This window comes from Protopterus annectens, chromosome 2.part0, assembly GCF_019279795.1.
Source record: "Protopterus annectens isolate FY-2018-M chromosome 2.part0, PAN1.0, whole genome shotgun sequence".
NCBI lineage: Eukaryota > Metazoa > Chordata > Ceratodontiformes > Protopteridae > Protopterus > Protopterus annectens.
Genome location: NC_056728.1, coordinates 1,159,279,377 through 1,159,298,243, shown reverse-complemented (window position 1 = coordinate 1,159,298,243; position 18,867 = coordinate 1,159,279,377). Strand labels below are relative to the sequence as shown.

The 18,867-nt window shown below is 37.6% G+C and overlaps 1 protein-coding gene across 2 annotated transcripts in view; it reads right to left on the bottom strand.

Moving 5' to 3' along the window:
- ABCG2 (ATP binding cassette subfamily G member 2 (Junior blood group)) overlaps positions 1-18,867 on the bottom strand; it is an 897,562-nt gene that overhangs the window by 552,919 nt on the left and 325,776 nt on the right. For both annotated transcript variants that reach the window (XM_044061359.1, XM_044061358.1), the window contains one exon: positions 5,665-5,779. In XM_044061359.1, the coding sequence (XP_043917294.1) occupies positions 5,665-5,779 (115 nt within the window). The remainder of the gene's footprint in view (positions 1-5,664; positions 5,780-18,867) is intronic.

Genomic DNA, 18,867 nt, shown 5'->3' with positions numbered 1-18,867 from the left:
CACCAAATGTCACAAAGGCAGACATTCTTCCTCCCCCTCCCAGATGGGGGAGTTGGCCATCAACCACTCTGTAAAATCCCCACTGAATGAGCTTACCACAGTCTGCTCCTGAACTAATTTCTCTGGTGGCACAAACAGGACATGCTGTCTGTGCTCCATTAGTTTATGCCAAATTACCAAACATTTTTGCAGGGGAGCAGCATCCACTGTCTTGGAGGCTTCGTCACATACCCATTACCTCTATACCAATTCTCTACAGTTCAAAGTTTGATTCCCCTCAACCGCTACTTGCCTGCTTTTAGACTCTGAGTAAGTCACTTAACTTGACAATGTTCACAGGTAATGGGTTTATCCAGTTAAAAAAAAAAACTCTCAATGTATACAACCTCGGAGTAGAGAGGAAATTGGGGTTTTACTACAAGTTACCTTCTCTCTCTTCTCCAAGTTGCCCAAACTCTCAGTCAGTATACAATCAATGATCCATAATGAACTTCTTTGTTAAAACAGGAACAGCTCACTGAGTCTCAACAAAATGAGACTCAGTGAATCATCATAGTTCCCCTTCCTCAGGTTTTACCCTTGCACCAACTTGCCAGCTCTCCAACCTTGGTGTTATTCAGAAAGAAACATACATTGTATAAGTTCAAAAACAAATGTTAAACTGTGCTAAGCTTAAGACTGACCCCTGCAGGACACCACTTGTTACCTTCTTACCCTTTGAGAACTCTTCTTGTTACAGCATTCCTTGATTATTGGCATCTTCTGCTTCCTCCCCTACCCCTTCTCCAGTCATTCTCAGAATCTGCTGTGAACACCCAGCCCTCTTAACTTTGTAAGAAGCCTTTGGTGCAGGACCAAGTGCAGCTTCCCTTCAGTTTTACCCTGGTTCACTTCTCTCTCTCTCTCTCTATCTAAATGTAAATGACACTGAGAATAATTATTCTGTTTTTCACAATAACTGATGTAGCTAAAAAGGGGAAACCTCAACATTGCCAAGCTTTTTTATGCTTCTGAGGAAGAATCACTGTTTTGTATCACTTACTATGGGGAAATAAATATGGTTGTGGGTAGATGCTCAGCAAGCAGTCATGAAGACTGTATAGGAGCTTGCTAAATAAGTCACTGTACCGCACCCTTGGGTTTGCTATGCTTCAGTTGTGCTCTTCACCTTTTCAAAGGAATGCTGCACAGGCTATCACAGGAGTGAAACTGAGATGTAGGTGAAGTATATTCCTAAGGTGGAGAATGTGTTGTGTTGTGTTAGGAACCCTCTCTCAACACTGAATTCAGTTTATTTGCAGAGGGAGATTAAAACTTCTGTGCTATGGAAAGTCACAACACCAGCAGCCTATACTCAGCCATACATTCAAGAGTATTTTCTCAAAAATCAAGTTAAAAAGCATAAGACACACAAATGTAAATACATTTTGTGAAGAATAAAAACCATAAAAAGGTACAAACAGCAAACATCAATGTTATCATTAAAATACAATGCTTGCTATTACCTACACATCAACTCTCATTCCTGCACTCCTCATAGCCTCTACTTATGACTCTTACTTTCCTACATTCTCTACATTCCTCCTTTTCTTTATCGCCACACTTTCCTCTTTCTACTCTCTCAAACACTGCATTATAACTACATTTCACCTTTTCCTACAAAAATAAAACTGTACTTCTTTATTTACTTATTAATCATGTTAGTTCCATATATATGCCACTAATAAATATTTAGTTATTACATTCGCATTGCTTTGCAACTTACGTGTTCTTTGATACAACTCTATGTTGTAAAAATGTGCAACTTTTCTACATGGGCCTCTGCAGGAAACAGGCTTTCTTTCAGTTGGACTACCTCGGTTAATAAATACAAATAACAAATACACACATAAATATGTTTTCTTTATACTAATAACCAGCACAATTACAGTCTATATATCAATACAATAATAGGGTATAATGAGCACAAATCCAGAATTATATTTTTAGCTAACATTTATCAAATTGCCATGCATTAGCTTTCACACAACAGAAAGAAAGTCCACTCTTTGAGTGGTCTTTTATTAAAGATATTTGTATATTTAAAGAAATATGAAAAAGTATACTTAACTGTATAATTAGCAATATAAACAAAGCTGAGTATCTCTCAAGATGGGCAACTTACAGTGCAAATATCAGTGACAGTTTTCTTCAACATCACCTAAGATTTCACTTGATTCCATTCAATAGTTTGCAAGTTACTTGGACTTGGAAATATTAAGTACATATACAATTTTGCACAGCTTCATAATTACTAGTCAAAAACTAGCAATATCTTCAGTATAGTGTACACTGACAATATATTTTTCTGTCTTCCATATGTCATTTCACAACATTAACATGTAGCTCTCTCAGTGGGGCTGCCGTGGTGGTGCAGCGGTTAGCTTTGCCGCCTCACAGCAAGAGGCTCTCCGGTTCGATGGGTTGCCTTCTGTGCAGAGTCTGCATGTCCTCCCTGTGGTCATGTGGGTTTCCTCCGGGTGCTCTGGTTTCCTCTCACAACCTAAAAACATGCTGTAGGTGGATTGGACACTCTAAATTGGCCCTAGGTGTGAGTGTGTGCATGTGTGTGCCTTCCGTGGAAGGTTGGGTGCCGGGCTGGCAACTCAACACCATAAAAACTCCACTGCCAGTCATGAGTGGACTGGTGATCCACTGTGACGACCCCTAACCGGGAAAAGCTGGAAGAAGAACATGTAGCTCTCTCAGTTATGAAAACATGAGCATAAATATGAGAGTATGAATAACAAGTGACAAACAGTGTTAATATCTCCATTGCAGGATATCCTAGACTAATAATTTTAATATCATTTTGTTAATTACATCTTGCCCTTTTTAATATTGCCTGTTATTAATTGGTAAGTTACTTATTTGAGGAAGCCAGCCTGAAACAAATGTCTGAACGCCATAAGAAGCTATGGGTGTTGACTTCAAATATATAAAAAATATACTATAGGCTTGAATGAGTTAAGGTCTTTGATGCAGGTGTTTTAGGTGTCATTGGATTTACGAAGGTGAAGAAGTTTGAATAGGACAAGGTTGTTCATTGTACGAAAGGCATAGATCACCATGACAGAGTCTATAGTATACTGAGTGCATGGAGAGGATATGTAGCCTTTCAATTCTTTTGGTTAAAAATCTTTGGGGGTCTCTCAAGTTGAGCAAGATGCTTAGAGAGATACATAGCAAAAGGGTCACAATATTCAGTGATGGGTCTAATAAGGCAGGAGCAGAGGGAAGACTATTATTTATTTTGCTGAAGAGGATTATGGTCTGTAGATAAGCTCAGATAAGTCAAACAATAATGTGTTGCAAATATAGTTATCAGGTCTCTAATCACTGTGTCAGACGTCCCTAATCATTGTGTCAGACTGGAAAGGAGGTGTCACTGACATGGGATGTAATGGGGAATTTCTGGTTCCAAAACAGAATGACACTGTAATTCTTAGCATTTAGTTTTAAACCATGGCTGGTACACCAGAAGTTATCAGTTTGAAATCATCAGCAAACTTAGTTAGCCACAGGCTTTCAACTTGGGGCTGAACATCAGAAAAGTATATGCCAAAAAGAAAAGTACTCAAGACTGACCCTGGAGAGCATGACTTGTGGCATTCTTTTATTCACAGGAAGTATCAGCTACATTACTGTGCGAGTTCTTTTTGAAAGCCAGTTAGCTATCCAGCAGACAAGATACAGGTTTGTGCTGAGATATGTTAGCTTATTAATAATGCTAATATGAGGGATTGTATCAAAGGATTTGGCCAGGTCATGATAAGTGGCATATATGGAATAACCACTGTCCATTGCTTTGATGACCTTTCTGAAGTTAACCAAGTTTCGGAGACTGAATATGCCTTTGCGTAAGCTGAAATGGTTAGGTATAGGGCCACGAGATTACTTATGTCTAAGATAATGACTTCAGATATTATACACGCCATAACTTTGCATATATAATGTGAAGCTAATAAGTCTACTGTTGCCTGGATTGGGAGTGGGGACATCCTTATATAATAGCTTCAATCAGGCTGTTTTCCACACATCAAGGACACATTGTATAGAATGGATGACATTAGAAAAGTTAAAAACAGGCTCGGGCAAGCTGCATTTGGGTGCCTCAAAATCATGCAGTTCCCATTCTTTGTTTGCACAAAGTGTACATTGTGGCTCCAAAGTATGATGTCTGAGCTTCATATTTTGAGGAAAATATGTGATACTCTAAGGCACACAGGTGGCAAACAAAAATCACTAGAAAATGGACCACATGGGAAACAACATATCTCTAGATGCTCAGTATACTGTGCCTTATATTTTTTCTTCCTCTGTTGCTAGTGATTTGCCCTACCACAACAGCTAACTGGCATACTTCAAGAGATCATTTCCTAATTGGGAAACAATTGTATAGAAAGTCGATTATATGTCAATAATAGACACCCTTGTAAATACTTTATTTTGGTTTTATTGTCAAGATCTGTTTACTGTTTTTAGATAACCTGTTTAAATAACTTTTAAATACTTCACTGTCATAAATAACCTGTATACATGTTTTTCTTTTTGAAAATGAATACAAATTTTTTTTAAAAAAAGAGAGATCATTTCCATTAGCAAACATACTACTTGGCTACATGAACTGGAAACACTCAAACGTAATAAAGCATCACATAATTTCCCTTGGGCTTTTCCTTCTTACTGACACTGTTCCACTGGATACTGTCCAGTGGAAACCTTGTGTGTTTTACTTTATGGTGTGCTTCTAAAAGGCAGTGCTCCTCTTCTGATGCATTCCACACTTGATGCTATTTAGACACGCTCACCTAGATAACAACATACTGCTGAAAAACTGCTAACTGTACCTACCTAAAGAACTTTAAAACACATTTGGCATGTGCTCATACTTTCTGCCCAGTTCACTTGCCACTATTTACCCTCTGTCAATTTCTGTTCTTACAACAGTTAAGAGCTGAATAATCTGGCAGTGTACTTGTACCTGTCTCTTTACATTAACTTCACTTCACAACTATTTCGGCTGCTTAACCATAAGAAAGATATTTACAGAATCGTAACAATGAACTATACTCTTGTTCCCTATAAAAAAAAAAAATGAAAGACTAAAAACTTGGAACAGCAAGTATTTCTATTGTTTTTGCTGTCCTGGTGAAAGTTCATTTCAAGCCTTTTCACATATCAATAGAACCCTCCCCAAACATCAACACTCCATAGACCTCAAACTTACCTATACCACATCATCAGCACTTCGTAAGTTTCATCCTACAGATAACTTACCTGTACCACATCACTGGGTCTCCGTAGGTTTCAGCCTGTGAATAATTTACCTGTAGCACATCCTCAGCACTATGTGGGCCTCAAACTGTGGATAACTTACCTGTACCACTTTATCAGCACTCTGTAGGCCTCAACCTGTGGATAACTTGCCTTTATCACATTATCGGCACTCTGTAAGCCACAGTTTGTGAATAACTTACCTGTACCACATCATCATCACTCTGTAGGCCTCAGACTGGATAACTTACTATACCACATCATTAGCATTTCACAGGCCTCCACCTGGGAATACTTTACCTGTACCACATCATCAACACTCTGTAGGCCTCACCGTTGATAACTTACCTGCACCACATAGCCAGAAATGCATTTGAAATTTGGTGGCTGAGGAGCTCCATCAATTAGTACATCTCCAGAAAGACCTTTAGGATTTTTTCTTGCAGCAAGTATGTCCAAAAGACTGTAAAAGATAAGTTTAGTAACTATAAATATATCATTGAATGATGCTTTAATTTATATGCATTTGATCTCTTTCATGTGTACTGACAATGAAGGCCTATTCATCAGCACCAAAATCTTGACACTTTGTTCCTATACTACATGGATTCAACCTGCCTACAGGCTCTCCAGATGAAGGATGTGACAGAAAGGTCAACACTATGTCACACTTCTCAGGAGGATGGTGTTGGCAGAGACCCTATGTAACAACAGTTTACAATCACATGTTCATTCGTCTTTTAGACGAATGAACTATGTGCAAAAACCACTTAGCAGAACCATTAGGGCAATGACCATAATGTCGAAGCTGACAAGAGCGAATGGCCACTGTTGTCAGCTCCAACACTGCGGTGCTGATTGCACTATAGTGGGGATGGGGAAATGTACCCTTACCTTCACTGTAGTGCGATCTCGGAGTTTGTATATATAAGTAGGGGGGTGTGGGGGGCACTGCAAAAACCAGTTGTAGTATGTTTAGTAGGTAGGAGCATTTCAGTGTAGTCGACATTTTCAAAATTCGACTGCACTGAAATGCTCGGTTCGACATTTACACTGTTCGGTATACAGATTTCCGAACATCTGGTTCGGACATCTGTACATTTCAACAATGTTAAGTCGAACATGTGATAGTAAACCTCTAACAACATCTCCAACTGGGAGAAGGCCAGGTACTACAGCTTCTGTAATTTCGTATTTAGGAAGGGTCAGGCTATTAAGAAGTGTGCTGGTGATCTAGCTTTAAATCAGGGTGTGCAGAAGTCAGCATTCACTTTCAGTCTAGCAGAGTGGACATTGCACCATGCTTCTAGGCATAAAACCTCTCTTAATCCATGCTGGGTGTTGTGTGTCATCTGCAGAATGATAAGGGCTTGGTGGTCATGGGGGAGAAAGGGGAAATTCAAAAAATTATTTAAAAGCTGTACTTGCACTGAAACTGAATACTGATATAAGATAACATTTTTTCAGAACAAAACAATAAAAAGAAGGAAAGGCACATTCCTGTTTTATATACACAGATAAAGTCACAGTAGAAAACAGACACATTCCAACAGAACAGTACTCCTGTACATGAACAAAAATAAGACAACTATAAAATAAAGGTGACACTTCACAGAGTAATGAAGAATGATCCACAAATAATGTTTTCTTTGTTATGAAAACTGAATTAAAACATGTATATTTTATGATGAAAATTCATGAACACAGAGAGTTAGGTGACAAATAAATTAAGAATGCATACATGCTGAATATGTAAGACCTTCAATGTGATTTCTTCATAACAAAAGCAAACTTTTATTGTAGGACTCAAAAGAAAAACTGATCCAGAGCTGAAATATACACCCTAACCCATTCTTTCAGCGTTTTGATCTCAAAACACCAGCTATATACTCAGCATCTATGTCAGTTGTATTTCACAACATAAAATTATTCCTTTTGGAGGGATTCGATGCTTTTCAATATGACTTACCTTCCTACCCTTTCAACAGAAAGACACTCCAATGTCAAAAAGACACACAGAAATGTACAGACTCATGTAGGCTAATTCAATTAGATAAACTTTCTAAACATGACTCACATTACTCTCATTTGGCATTTACGGCACAAGTGCATTCTGCTGCAAAGCACATATAATCTGCACTGTAATTTAAGGTAAATCTATGGGTCTATATCATATATTCAAAATTCCAAAATGTCGAACACCATATGCTCGAACTTGGAATTTCGAAAATTGAAAACATTGAACGCTCAGAATAGCGATTTTTTTTTTACCAGGGAAAAAATTTGCTGTTCCGAGAAACATACACACAACACAAGCACACCAAAATAAATAAACCACACACATACAGTTAACAAAACCCAACCCCACACTAAACCACACATACATTACTAACTATCCACTTACCTTAACCCACACCCTAACCCTAAGGTCTGTAACTATCGCACACATACCCTACGAATCTATACACAAATAAACTAATTAATACACACACACATACAGTTAACAAAACACAACCCTACACTACACCATACATATATTACTAACTATCCACTTACCTTAACCCGCACCCTAACCCTAAGGTCCGTAACACTCGCACCACAGTGGAGGAAATAGCGAAGCCACGGAACAGCCCACCTTGCCCTAGATAAGATTTCTATGTTCCGGGGCTTCGCTATTTTCACCATTCGATATTTAGGGTTCGATATTTTGACATTCAGCGTTTTCCCTCTTTTGAATTTTGATATAGACCCAAATCTATAAGGTAAACAAGTAAAACACTGACAGTGAAATCTGTTTTGAACAGAACTAAATAAACATACATTATACAAATGAGGAAAGGAAACCTGAGGTAGAACTCAGGGTGCAGGATGGTAATGATATAATTTGTTATTCATTCTACTTCATTATTTTTTGATCTGGTGTATGAGCAGATCTCAAATTACCCTTTACACGGCAATAAAGGAACTTAAGGACACAGAACAAATGCTGTAATTTGCTGCTTACATTAAGTAAACTAGAATATGACAGGTAACTCCAACACTAAGAGCAAAATGACACAAGCTTATTAAAAGAAAAAATTAAGATGAACAATAACACACATGCATACCAAGGGTAAGGCACGTCAGCAATAGTGTTAGTCATAATTATTATGTGAAGATACTTTTTATCAGTACAGTCACACAATCAGTCAGAGTCTGTATTCCGAGCATTTCAGCAGAGAATGGAGTATAAAAGAGATAATTCAATTCCTCAGGAAAATTGTGATCTCTGAAACTTATAACTTTCAGCCAGCTATCACACATCTGTGTAAAGACCCAAGATGCCATGCAGAATGGAAGTCATGACTGAAGAATGGCATACCTGCCATCTACAGAACTTATTGGTGAGTTTGTGCAACCTGAACTTGAATTCATGGGTGGGGTGGTTTAAATGTATATAATTGTGATGCTTTGAATAGAGCTGGGAGGCTGGAAATGACTTTATAGATAGTTTCTGGGATGATAAGGGACAGTAGAATGGGCAGTGTAAGGAAGGAACACAGTAGTTCCAGATACAAATGAAGAGAGGGAAGGAAGAACTGAAGATGACCCCCAAATGGATGAAAAAAATAGAGGAAACTGGAATCAAAGGAATTCATAAGATGATTATCATGGAGAAAGGGTCTGAAAGGCTACTGGAACCTTAAGTTTACTCTGATCTTATGCTGATCTACATGTACAAATGTTTGTGGATTTAAGCAGACAATCATCAGAACAAGGAATGGAGGCGCACAATGCATAAGGATTGCCCAGAAATGCTGTGTAACCTGGTGTATCTGAAATAAAGAATGTTTATACTTAAAAAAATGCCTAGGTTACGTGGGTTAATTCTACTAGACCAAGGTATTTACTCCATAAGTTGGTATTTACTCCATAAGTTGGGAGAATTGCACCATTCTCTTCTGTGCAGAACTGCAAATGTTTAAATTATGGTTGTAATCTGATAGTGTGCAGTTCGGTTCAATTCACTTAATTTTGTTTATTTTAAATCAAAATGTACACTTTTATATCAAAATTTGTATAAATCAATGAATGTATTATACCCCAAAAACCCAAATGGTACAATTATAAATTCAATTTTTTAAATGAATAAGAGAAGGTGGCTGATGCTAATAATGATCACTTTATTACGTTTACAGGAAATTTTTCCTCTGACCCAAAAAAAAAATTTATATTTGGATGTTTTCTTGAGAAAAAATTTGGAAAGGGTGGTTTGTACTTCTATACATAGGCCCATTAGTATGAATACCTTCTGTGATGATAAGTAAAACTGCTAGAGTGTTTGTATATATTGTGAATTTGCACTGTAGCCATTGCCACGTTAAGACTATTGCTAGTTTAAGAATGTATATTTCCCACAATGCAATGTATTATGGGCCTGTGGACAAGGAGCTCGAGATGACTGAATTATTAGCATTGTTTTTGTTGAGCTGGCATTTTGTACAGAATAAAAGTTGCCCGTCTAAGTAAAATGCTGGTGAATCTTGACATTGCTGAAACTGCCAGTGACTATCCTCAAGTAACCATTGACATTGTGTCAGAACCAGGATATATTTGATGAAGAAAAAACAAACTGCAATGCCAGCTATAAAACCATACCATACCACCTGAAGTGACTCCACCATGCTTAGATTCAGATATTATAAGGATAATAAGCCATTTTGCCTTACAAAACTTAGAATTTAAAAAAAATAATAAAAAAGGTGAACCTTACCTGACCAGAGACATTTGACTTCTCAAATCCATTTGGCTGGCCTACCTAGAGATAACAGTTCACATGATTTAAAGTAGCAACCAAGCTGGATAAAGAATCAGATAACATCTAGGTAAGGGCATGCTTCGTAGATGTGTGCAAGCCAAAAGTGTACGTGCTGAGGATTTTGTAAGGCTCTTGTATGAACTAGCTGAAAATTGTGGGTTTAATGACACAAAGGATAAATAAATCAGAAACAGCATAATGATTGAGATTGGTGATGTAGGAGTGTCTCAAATGTTAAAAGCTTGAAGTGAGTTTAACTTTAGAAAATCCAATACGAACTGTCAGAGAGGTAGAATTAATTAAAAGACAGAATGCTAACTTGAACATGTCAAATGATGTGTTTGAAATAAGAAGAAATGGCAAGTTTAAATACATAATTTTGGTTAAATTAAATGAGTGAACATGAAGCAGAGTTAGTAAAAATTTGACCAAATGCATGAGGTGTGGCCATTACCATGCAAAGTAAGAGCATTATGGTACATATGACAAAAGGTGTAAAAATGATTAAAAGGTTGCTTCTGAAAATAAAGCAAAAATGAATACTCAATAATGCTCAGAAAGTGTGCCCCTCCCCCCCCCGTAGGTTCGGTTACTAATGTGACTGACGTTGAAACAGACTAGCAAGTGAAACTTGATATTCATGGAACTCAAGTGAGTTTCCAGACTAATAAAAGGACAATGTTATTTTGATATCATGTGCTACCTATAGATGTTGCTCAAAATGTTCAGCATTGCATGTAGTCTGACATTTGAAGCCTTGCAGGTACACTCAAGTACACCAGTAGACTTCTAGCCATGTCTGAGTGGAAGAGGCAAAATTCTGAGTGCTGGGTTTATCGGCTGGATGGTCTGCTTCAACATCAGGCACATTAGTAACTGAACCTAGAAAAAAACACAGTTTCTAACATTATTAAGGTGAGCTTAATTGCCAGAATAAAATAAATTAGTGTAGATGAAGATGAATTTGGTAAAGCTGGTCTGCTTAATTATGAACCAGTGAAAATTAAGTTAAAACCAAGTGCTATTCCATATGCTTTGACAACATCCAGGAGGCTGTCTAATGTATAAGCAGAACTCAAGAGAATGCAAAGCCTGGATATACTGAAAACTGTGACTAAGTCAGATGAATAATGTGTTCCTGTGTTCCCAATGAAAAAGAAAAATGGTACTGTAAAAATTGTGTGTTTTTCTAAAAAATGCTTAATACAGCCATGTGAGAAAGGGTCAGTTTTACCTACACTGGAAGACACAGCACCTATACTAATCAATGCTAAAGTGTTTTCCATGCTGGGTGCTTCCAGTGGGTTCTGACAAAATACCCCTAGATAAAGAAAGCAAAAAGCTGACAATCTTCATTACTCAAACTGGAAGACTCTGTTTCAAATGGCTGCTGTTTACTATAATCTCAACAAATAAAATCTTTCAGCACAGAATGACTGATTTACTCAACATGCTTGAAGGAATTGTTGCTTTGGATTATATTTGGTCCAGGAAAAGAGATGCATGATTCCTGGTTGGAAGCAATACTCCAAACTGTCAATGACTCTGAATTCAACTTCAGCTAAGACAAATGTTTTGGAAAGACTAAGCTGCAGTACTTTGTTCACAATATAAGTGCTAGTGAAACCAGACCACATACTAGTAAAGTCATAGTAAAGCTGAGTTTGAGTCCATCATGTGTGACTGAGTTAAGGCAAGGCCTAGGCATGATTAACTTCTTGGATAAGCTCATACCAGATCTCTTGGCTTTGCTACATTTCTTAACAGACTTGATAAAGAAAGATATAAACTGGTGGTGGGGACATGCTCAATCCCAAGCATTTAGCAAAGAAAAAAAAACACTGACAAAAGCTTCTGTGCTATCATACTATGATGTCGCTAAGCATACAACAGTGAGTGCAGATGCAAGTAACTATGGCATAGATGCGTCAATACACCAAGTAAATAAACAAGTATTGCATCCTGTTGACTATTGCTCCAGAATATTAACTGTTACTGACCAAACTGAGAAAGACTGCATTGCATCTGCGTAGGTAATGGAAAGTTTCTCTAGGTACTTACTTAGGCTAAAGAGTTTTCAATTCCAAACATTCCAGAAACCATTACACTACTAATTCTTACTTTCCTGACAAACTGCCATGCAGATGCCAGAGACTGTTAAATATCCTGGAATATGTTTAGTCATTACAGATGTGTTAACCATAAATCCTATATGACAAACCATTATAAGATACTGAAAAAAATATTGAAATCTATATTCACAGCATTGTGTCTACTAGACCTGAAAGTACTAACTGACTGAAAAAGTTTAAATAAGTTACTGAGAACTACAGAGTTACAAGCTCTTATCCAACAAATTCAAGATGGATGTCCCAGATCACTGGACTCAAACCAATTATCTCATGCATAAGTACTAAACTGTTCAAGAACAACTATCGGAACATTATGGCTTGTTTTTATATCATAACAGAACTGTAAGTTCATCAATATTGCAAAGTGAAATATTAAGTCAAAAGCATGACGATCACCAAGGTCTCACAAAATGTCAAGAAACAGCCAAAATGTCGGTATGATGACCAAATGTCAATCAAGACATTGCAAATATAGTGTCAAAGTGACAGTTCTGTATTACGATAAGCAATCTCAAAAGAGAGAGCCATTAATAACAGCACACTTGCTACAAGGTCCTTGTCAAAATATAGCTGCTGGTTTGTGTGAAGATGAAAGCAAAAACTACTTCATAGTTGCAAACTAATACTCCCTGTTACAGAAACATTGGTGTTGCAAATGTGTGGTGAAGTGGCAGTTGCCCCAGGTGAAAAGTGTTAGATGGTGTGATCAAGAAGTGCAGAAGTGCAGTTCCTTCATTATTTTTTAGTACCAGTGTGATAATGTGAGGGATTGCTGACTGTGCCAGAGAAAGTAGGGCAATGCATGCGTAACATATGCCAGCATAGCTAGCTGCAGTTTTGTAAAGAATTATATGTCATTTGAATTTCAAACTGCTTTGTACAGATGTCTGTGTTAAAAATGTATTTGTAACATCGCTTGTGTTAAAAATGTAGCAACAGTGGGTCCTGCTGGACAGAAAATAAATATACATCTCTGTCAGACTGTATTGTTGTAACTGATGAAATGTATATATTTTAACAAAGGATACTGGAGGGGGAGGGATTAAGCTCAGCCCAGCTAACCATAAGAAAAATAGTCTGAAATTGAATTACTTGGTTTAGGCCATAAAGATTTTATTTCACAGGTCTGAATGCAGCCAGAGAATGGTTTGTTATTCCCAGCAGAAAGGCTGGAAGTGTTGGAATTGTTTCGCAGTTTTCAGATGCTGTAACAAATGTTAGCTAAAGTTCTATGTGTGCATTGTGACACATCAGTACCAGATCCTGGTTCAGTTTCTAGTGAGGGGTAGTGTGGGAACCACAGAGTCATGTGACCAGATGTGATACCATTCTGTAGCCAGCACTGAAACTGTATTTGAATACTAGTGGGAGATGTGATACCTGCACTCTGTTTTGTAGACCTGACAAGAGACACTCAGTAACCAATGAACAGTTATTCTTCAGTTAGGAATATATAGTGAGATTAGCTAAATGTTGTTTTTCTGTATCTGAGTCTTCCCATCTGTGTTGTATTTTTATATTTCCTGTGGTTGAAACTCTAATTTTTATTGTAAATAAATATTCAGTATTTTCATGTTTTTTTTTATTTATTATTAAATATATCTAAACATCTCATTGTGGCTGGTCTTTTAGAAAATGTTTAACCTTTGAGAGTACTTGCATTTATTTAGTGGCACTGTGGCGCTACTTTCCTAAAAGTCTTGCTGCTTGGTTAACACTACCATTTGCATAAGTATTAATTTTACTAAGTGTAAATGGGTACCCTTGTAATAGCCTTAAAGTAGCTGGCTTTGGGTGTACTGGTGGCAGTGAATCTACCTTATAGCCTGGGTGGAGATGTCAGAACGGGTAAGCTGTGTGCCTGCCTTTCCCAGGTGTGTATGTGCGTGTGTGTGTGTGTGTGTGTGTGTGTGTGTGTGTGTGTGTGTGTGTGTGTGTGTGTGTGTGTGTATGAAAATCCAATTCTTAGAAAGTGTGTGTGACAGCTACTTTGAACAGGGACACTGAGAGCACTGATTTCACAGAGGAGGCAATGGAGGACTTGGCTTGGAACACCCAGCTAAAGACTTAGCATAGTAGTGGTCAGTGGGGAGTCACATTTGGGGCCTGGAGAGAAAGCCCAATCCCAGGACTGGAGTGTGCATTTTTTGTGTGCACTAGAGGGAAATTGTAGTTGGTGTAGACAGCTGCATCTAAAAATACTGTGTGCATCTATTTTTACTCAGTGAATTTTCCCCTCTAGTGTCAGTGGTGAGGATTGAGGCTCCTTGATCACTGGCTCAGTGGGGGAACATCACAATCAGCTGTTTTTTTTTTTTTTTTTGAGCTTCTTTTGAAGAGCTGAGAGGTTGTGGGTCTGCTGGTCTGCTGTAAGAAGCTGAGTGATTGATACAAATGTATCAATGAAGTGCATTTCTTTAGCCCCATACTCCAGTACTATCATCCATATTGTCTCTTTCAGTCAAATGATAAACAACTGCTTACCATCTACAAACCACAAAGGACTGCTGTGGTCAGTCTCTTCCAATAATGTAGGTAAAACTTGCAACAAAATTCCTGTATCAATCAGGTCTATCCCATGCCTTCATCATTTCAAACCATTTCTAAAAGACTTCTTCTCTACTTTCTATCTTTGTCCCTGGTCCTCATGTGGGACATAGCTCTCTTAACACCCTTCATCACCTTTCTTATATGTCCCTTTAAAGAACGTAATCTCTTAACCTGCTTATCTCCTTCTGATACCTTACTTTTTTCTACTTCTTAAACTACTATACCTACTTCTATGTAGCAAAAGCAAATTATTATGCATCACTACTTCTTTATTAACACTTAAACTTGCTTATCCCCTCTAGTACCTCACTCTATGGTATTTCTTAAATTACTCCTACCTATGTTATATACAGTACCTTTATCCATAAATTCTCAATACAATTCTTGTATATTGTTTGTGAATACAAATGCAAATTTTTATTATATTGGTTATGTAGTAACTGAGAGAGCATTATATAATGTGTTACTGTAAATATTAATGGCATTAAATATGATATCTTGGTGCTTTTCTCCCTAGGCTTCTGCTAAAAAAGGGCACCTGTGCCAAGTCATACTTGAGCAGTGAACAAATGTCAATAAATAATGCAATAAATAAATATTTTTGGAGGGTCTTTGATGAAAAGCTGAGGGGGGTATGGTTGAGCTTAGGAAGTAGGAAGCTGCTTGGTGTTTTTATTTTACCTTTGTTAAAGAGCTGAGGGGGGTTGTGTCTACTGTAGGAAGTCAAAAGTCCTTTTTGTGCTTTACTTACAAGCTGAGGGGTGGGTACTAGATCAGGAATAGGCACCAGTTGAGCTACCTACGGCTCTGTATAGAAATAATACAGGTACCAAATGGCTTCCCTAGTAGTGGACAGAGTTTGATTTCTCAAGTGCAAACTGGCTGAGATTCAAGATGTTGAGGACTGTTTCACATCCAAAGGAAATCATTGTCAGGGAGATGTGCATGCAGTGATGCCCTTTTTGAGGTGATTTTTCCCCCTTCTTCAACTTGATACAGCCGTGGAGTTAGTATTTATAAGTTTGGAGGGAATTTCTCACCCTTCCCACAAAAAACACATACAATTTTCCATGGATCACAGTTTGGTGATTCCAATTATTGAAGGTTTAATGACTGATATCCCATAGTGGAAGCTTACAAAAAACAACTCTCCAAAGCAATACTTCAAAACAATGATCTCAAGATATGGACTTCCTTTGGAACTGGTTACTGAAAATGGTACACAGATAATGTCAACCAAGTTCCAACAATTTGTTGACAACTATGGCTTTACTCATACCACTTCAAGTCCTCATTATCCTCAATCATCAGTAAAGCTGTGAGAGCAATTCAAACAGCCAAAAAGAGATTAAGACAACCAGATCCTCAGAGATTTCTCATGTCATATTGAGCTCCTCCGCACACTGTTATTGAAGGATGCCTAGCCATGTAATAACACGAATACCCTTATTGAACATAGTTAGATGGTCATTGTTAGCACAGTGATTCTGTGATCAGCACCAACTGCCTCTGGCCATGAAGGGAAGTCAATCAAAAATAAATATGCCAGTGTTATAGTCAAAACTTAAGCCAAAGACTATCCCATATAATACAGTTTAAAAATTACCAAGAAGCTAAATCTCTGTAAAAAAAAAACATTCCTTGGCAACCAATATTCTACATGCTCACCACCTATCCTTCAACCAATCTGTCTGCTTGAAGTTAGTGTGGGAGAAAAAGTAGAACAAGACAAGTGTTAAATGCAGAAAACCAAATGATCCAAGGTTCTATAGGGTGTTAAGCAAAGATGGTGCCATAGTTAGATGAAATCAGAGTCATATCTCGAACCTGTGATTTTGTAATGAGCACACGTGTAGCCAAATAACTGCCATTTTTCTACAACCATCCCACCTTCTTCATGGGGTGCTGCCATCCCTTAAACCTAAATCTGAAAAATGGTACAACAGAGCTTCTAAAGTTTTGATGGTCAACATGGCAACACCCACCTTGTTCTTCCCTGTGTGACCTGCACTGGATAAAGTTTGATCATAAACTATCTGTAATAATGCCCATAAAGATCTCCATAGTCCAAATTGTCTTTCCCATCTGATATGATAGGATAAGCTCCGGATAAAAGTTAGAAGGCCAGTCTGTATTACAAGAAACCTAGAAGAAAATCTGTTGATGCTAGGCATTGTGCTGCCAGTAAGAAACATCAGAATAAATTCCCTTTCAACATGAATGAGAAACTCATATTTATTTAGCTTAATTTAGTTTATTTTCAGTTTGTTTACTAAGTAAGTGAGCTTGTCTACTGACCTTTTGCAGTCACAACTAAGACACAGAGAAAAACAAGTGACAGTATGAGTACATACATAAGTCAGATTTTTAGTGGCTATAAACAATTCTGCAGTTAATTTTAAAACATTAAGTTGTTACTATAAGTAATGTAATAAAGAAAAATAACATAAGATGTATACACTATACATAGGAGAAATAATATAAAATATATTCACTATGTACAAGAAAGTACTCTTTACATGCAAAGAACATTTGCTTCAAGTACAGAATAAGTTTCTATTTCCGATAACCAGTTCTGATATTTCAGTTCAAATAATCAGTGTCTTAGCCAGTATCATGAAAGTATGAGCATTTGGCATCCACAAAAAAAGGATTTTTCAATGATTTTTGAAAGTCTCTAAGGTGTGACTACTTTTTACCTCATTTGATAGGTGGTTCCAAAGAGCAGGCCCTATTCTCCAGAAGGCTTTTTTACCAATGGCTTGTTTGTAGCTAGGCATACAGACAGTTTAAGAATGCTAGTTTGGCTACTTCAAAGTATGTAGTTCTGGTCTCTTAAACAGCATTTTCTTTTCATAGGTGAGCAGTACCCCACGAATATAAGGTTGTCTAGTAATAGACTAACCCTGCTTGCTGTTGAGAGTCAGTGGAATGCCTGTAGTATTTCATGATGACATGACCTCTACTAGGCTGGAGTAGCAAATTTATATATATTTTTTTCATTGGGCAATAGCTTTTGACAGTTGTAGACTTAGTGCATGCTGAGTAGAGGTAAACCATAGTCCAGACTTGGAATGAATACATTTTAGTTATAGCGTTATATGATACAGGAGTGGGGTGGGGGGGTGGGGAAGGATAACCGATAATATAGGTATGCATGTTCTTTTATGATAGGGACAGTATTGCCTTTTAAGTAGTTAAATATATGTGTGTGTATGCAAGGGAGCCCACAGGATTTTTTGCAGGGGGGGGTGCAAACCCAAGCCCCGCCCACACTGCCCCACCCCCTCTGCTGCCCCACCCACTCACAGCCCCCCCACACACACCCATGCAGCTATTCCAGTGTCCCATTACTTGGCTATTTCTCCCCATTTGTCATAGACACTGTTCAAATCTCTCAGCGTGCATACTGTTTTATGCTTTACTTCTACAACGATTACAGATATCTGGATTTCATTTACAACTTTTATTTCAAATTTTATAGCACAAACACTGACAGGCATTTACTAAACCTAAACAAAGCAATAGTCTTACAATGAAAACAGACTTAACATTAAAACTTCTCTGCCTTTGAAACCCACGTTCACTGAAACAGCATTGAAACCCACATTCAACGAACATGCATCTGGCCAGTGGCAGGGTAAGTTTACCTTTGGCCCGTTTCCAAATCATAGGCTCCTTGCACACATTTTTAGAAACGTGCAAGAGTTCTTTGATTCACCTTCCTGACTATTAATTATACTACATAATAATTGAATTATATCCCTTGTATAATACAGCACCACTTGTTAGAGTGTGTTTTAAATTTATAGTTCTGAACATCTTTCCTTTAAGCAATGAAACAAATCATATGAACCAATAATGACAACCTGCCCAATTCAGAACATTTCAACCATAAAGGAACACTCAAACTTCTGTCATACAATCCACCAATATCAAACAGTATGCAGAATCTCTGCAGAAGTAAAAGTCATCTGAATAATTCCACATTAAAGAGATCTGAAACCAATAAAGAGGTTGTTGCTAGAAAAAAACTTTATATTTCAGTGTTTCATTTACAAAGTCAGTGCC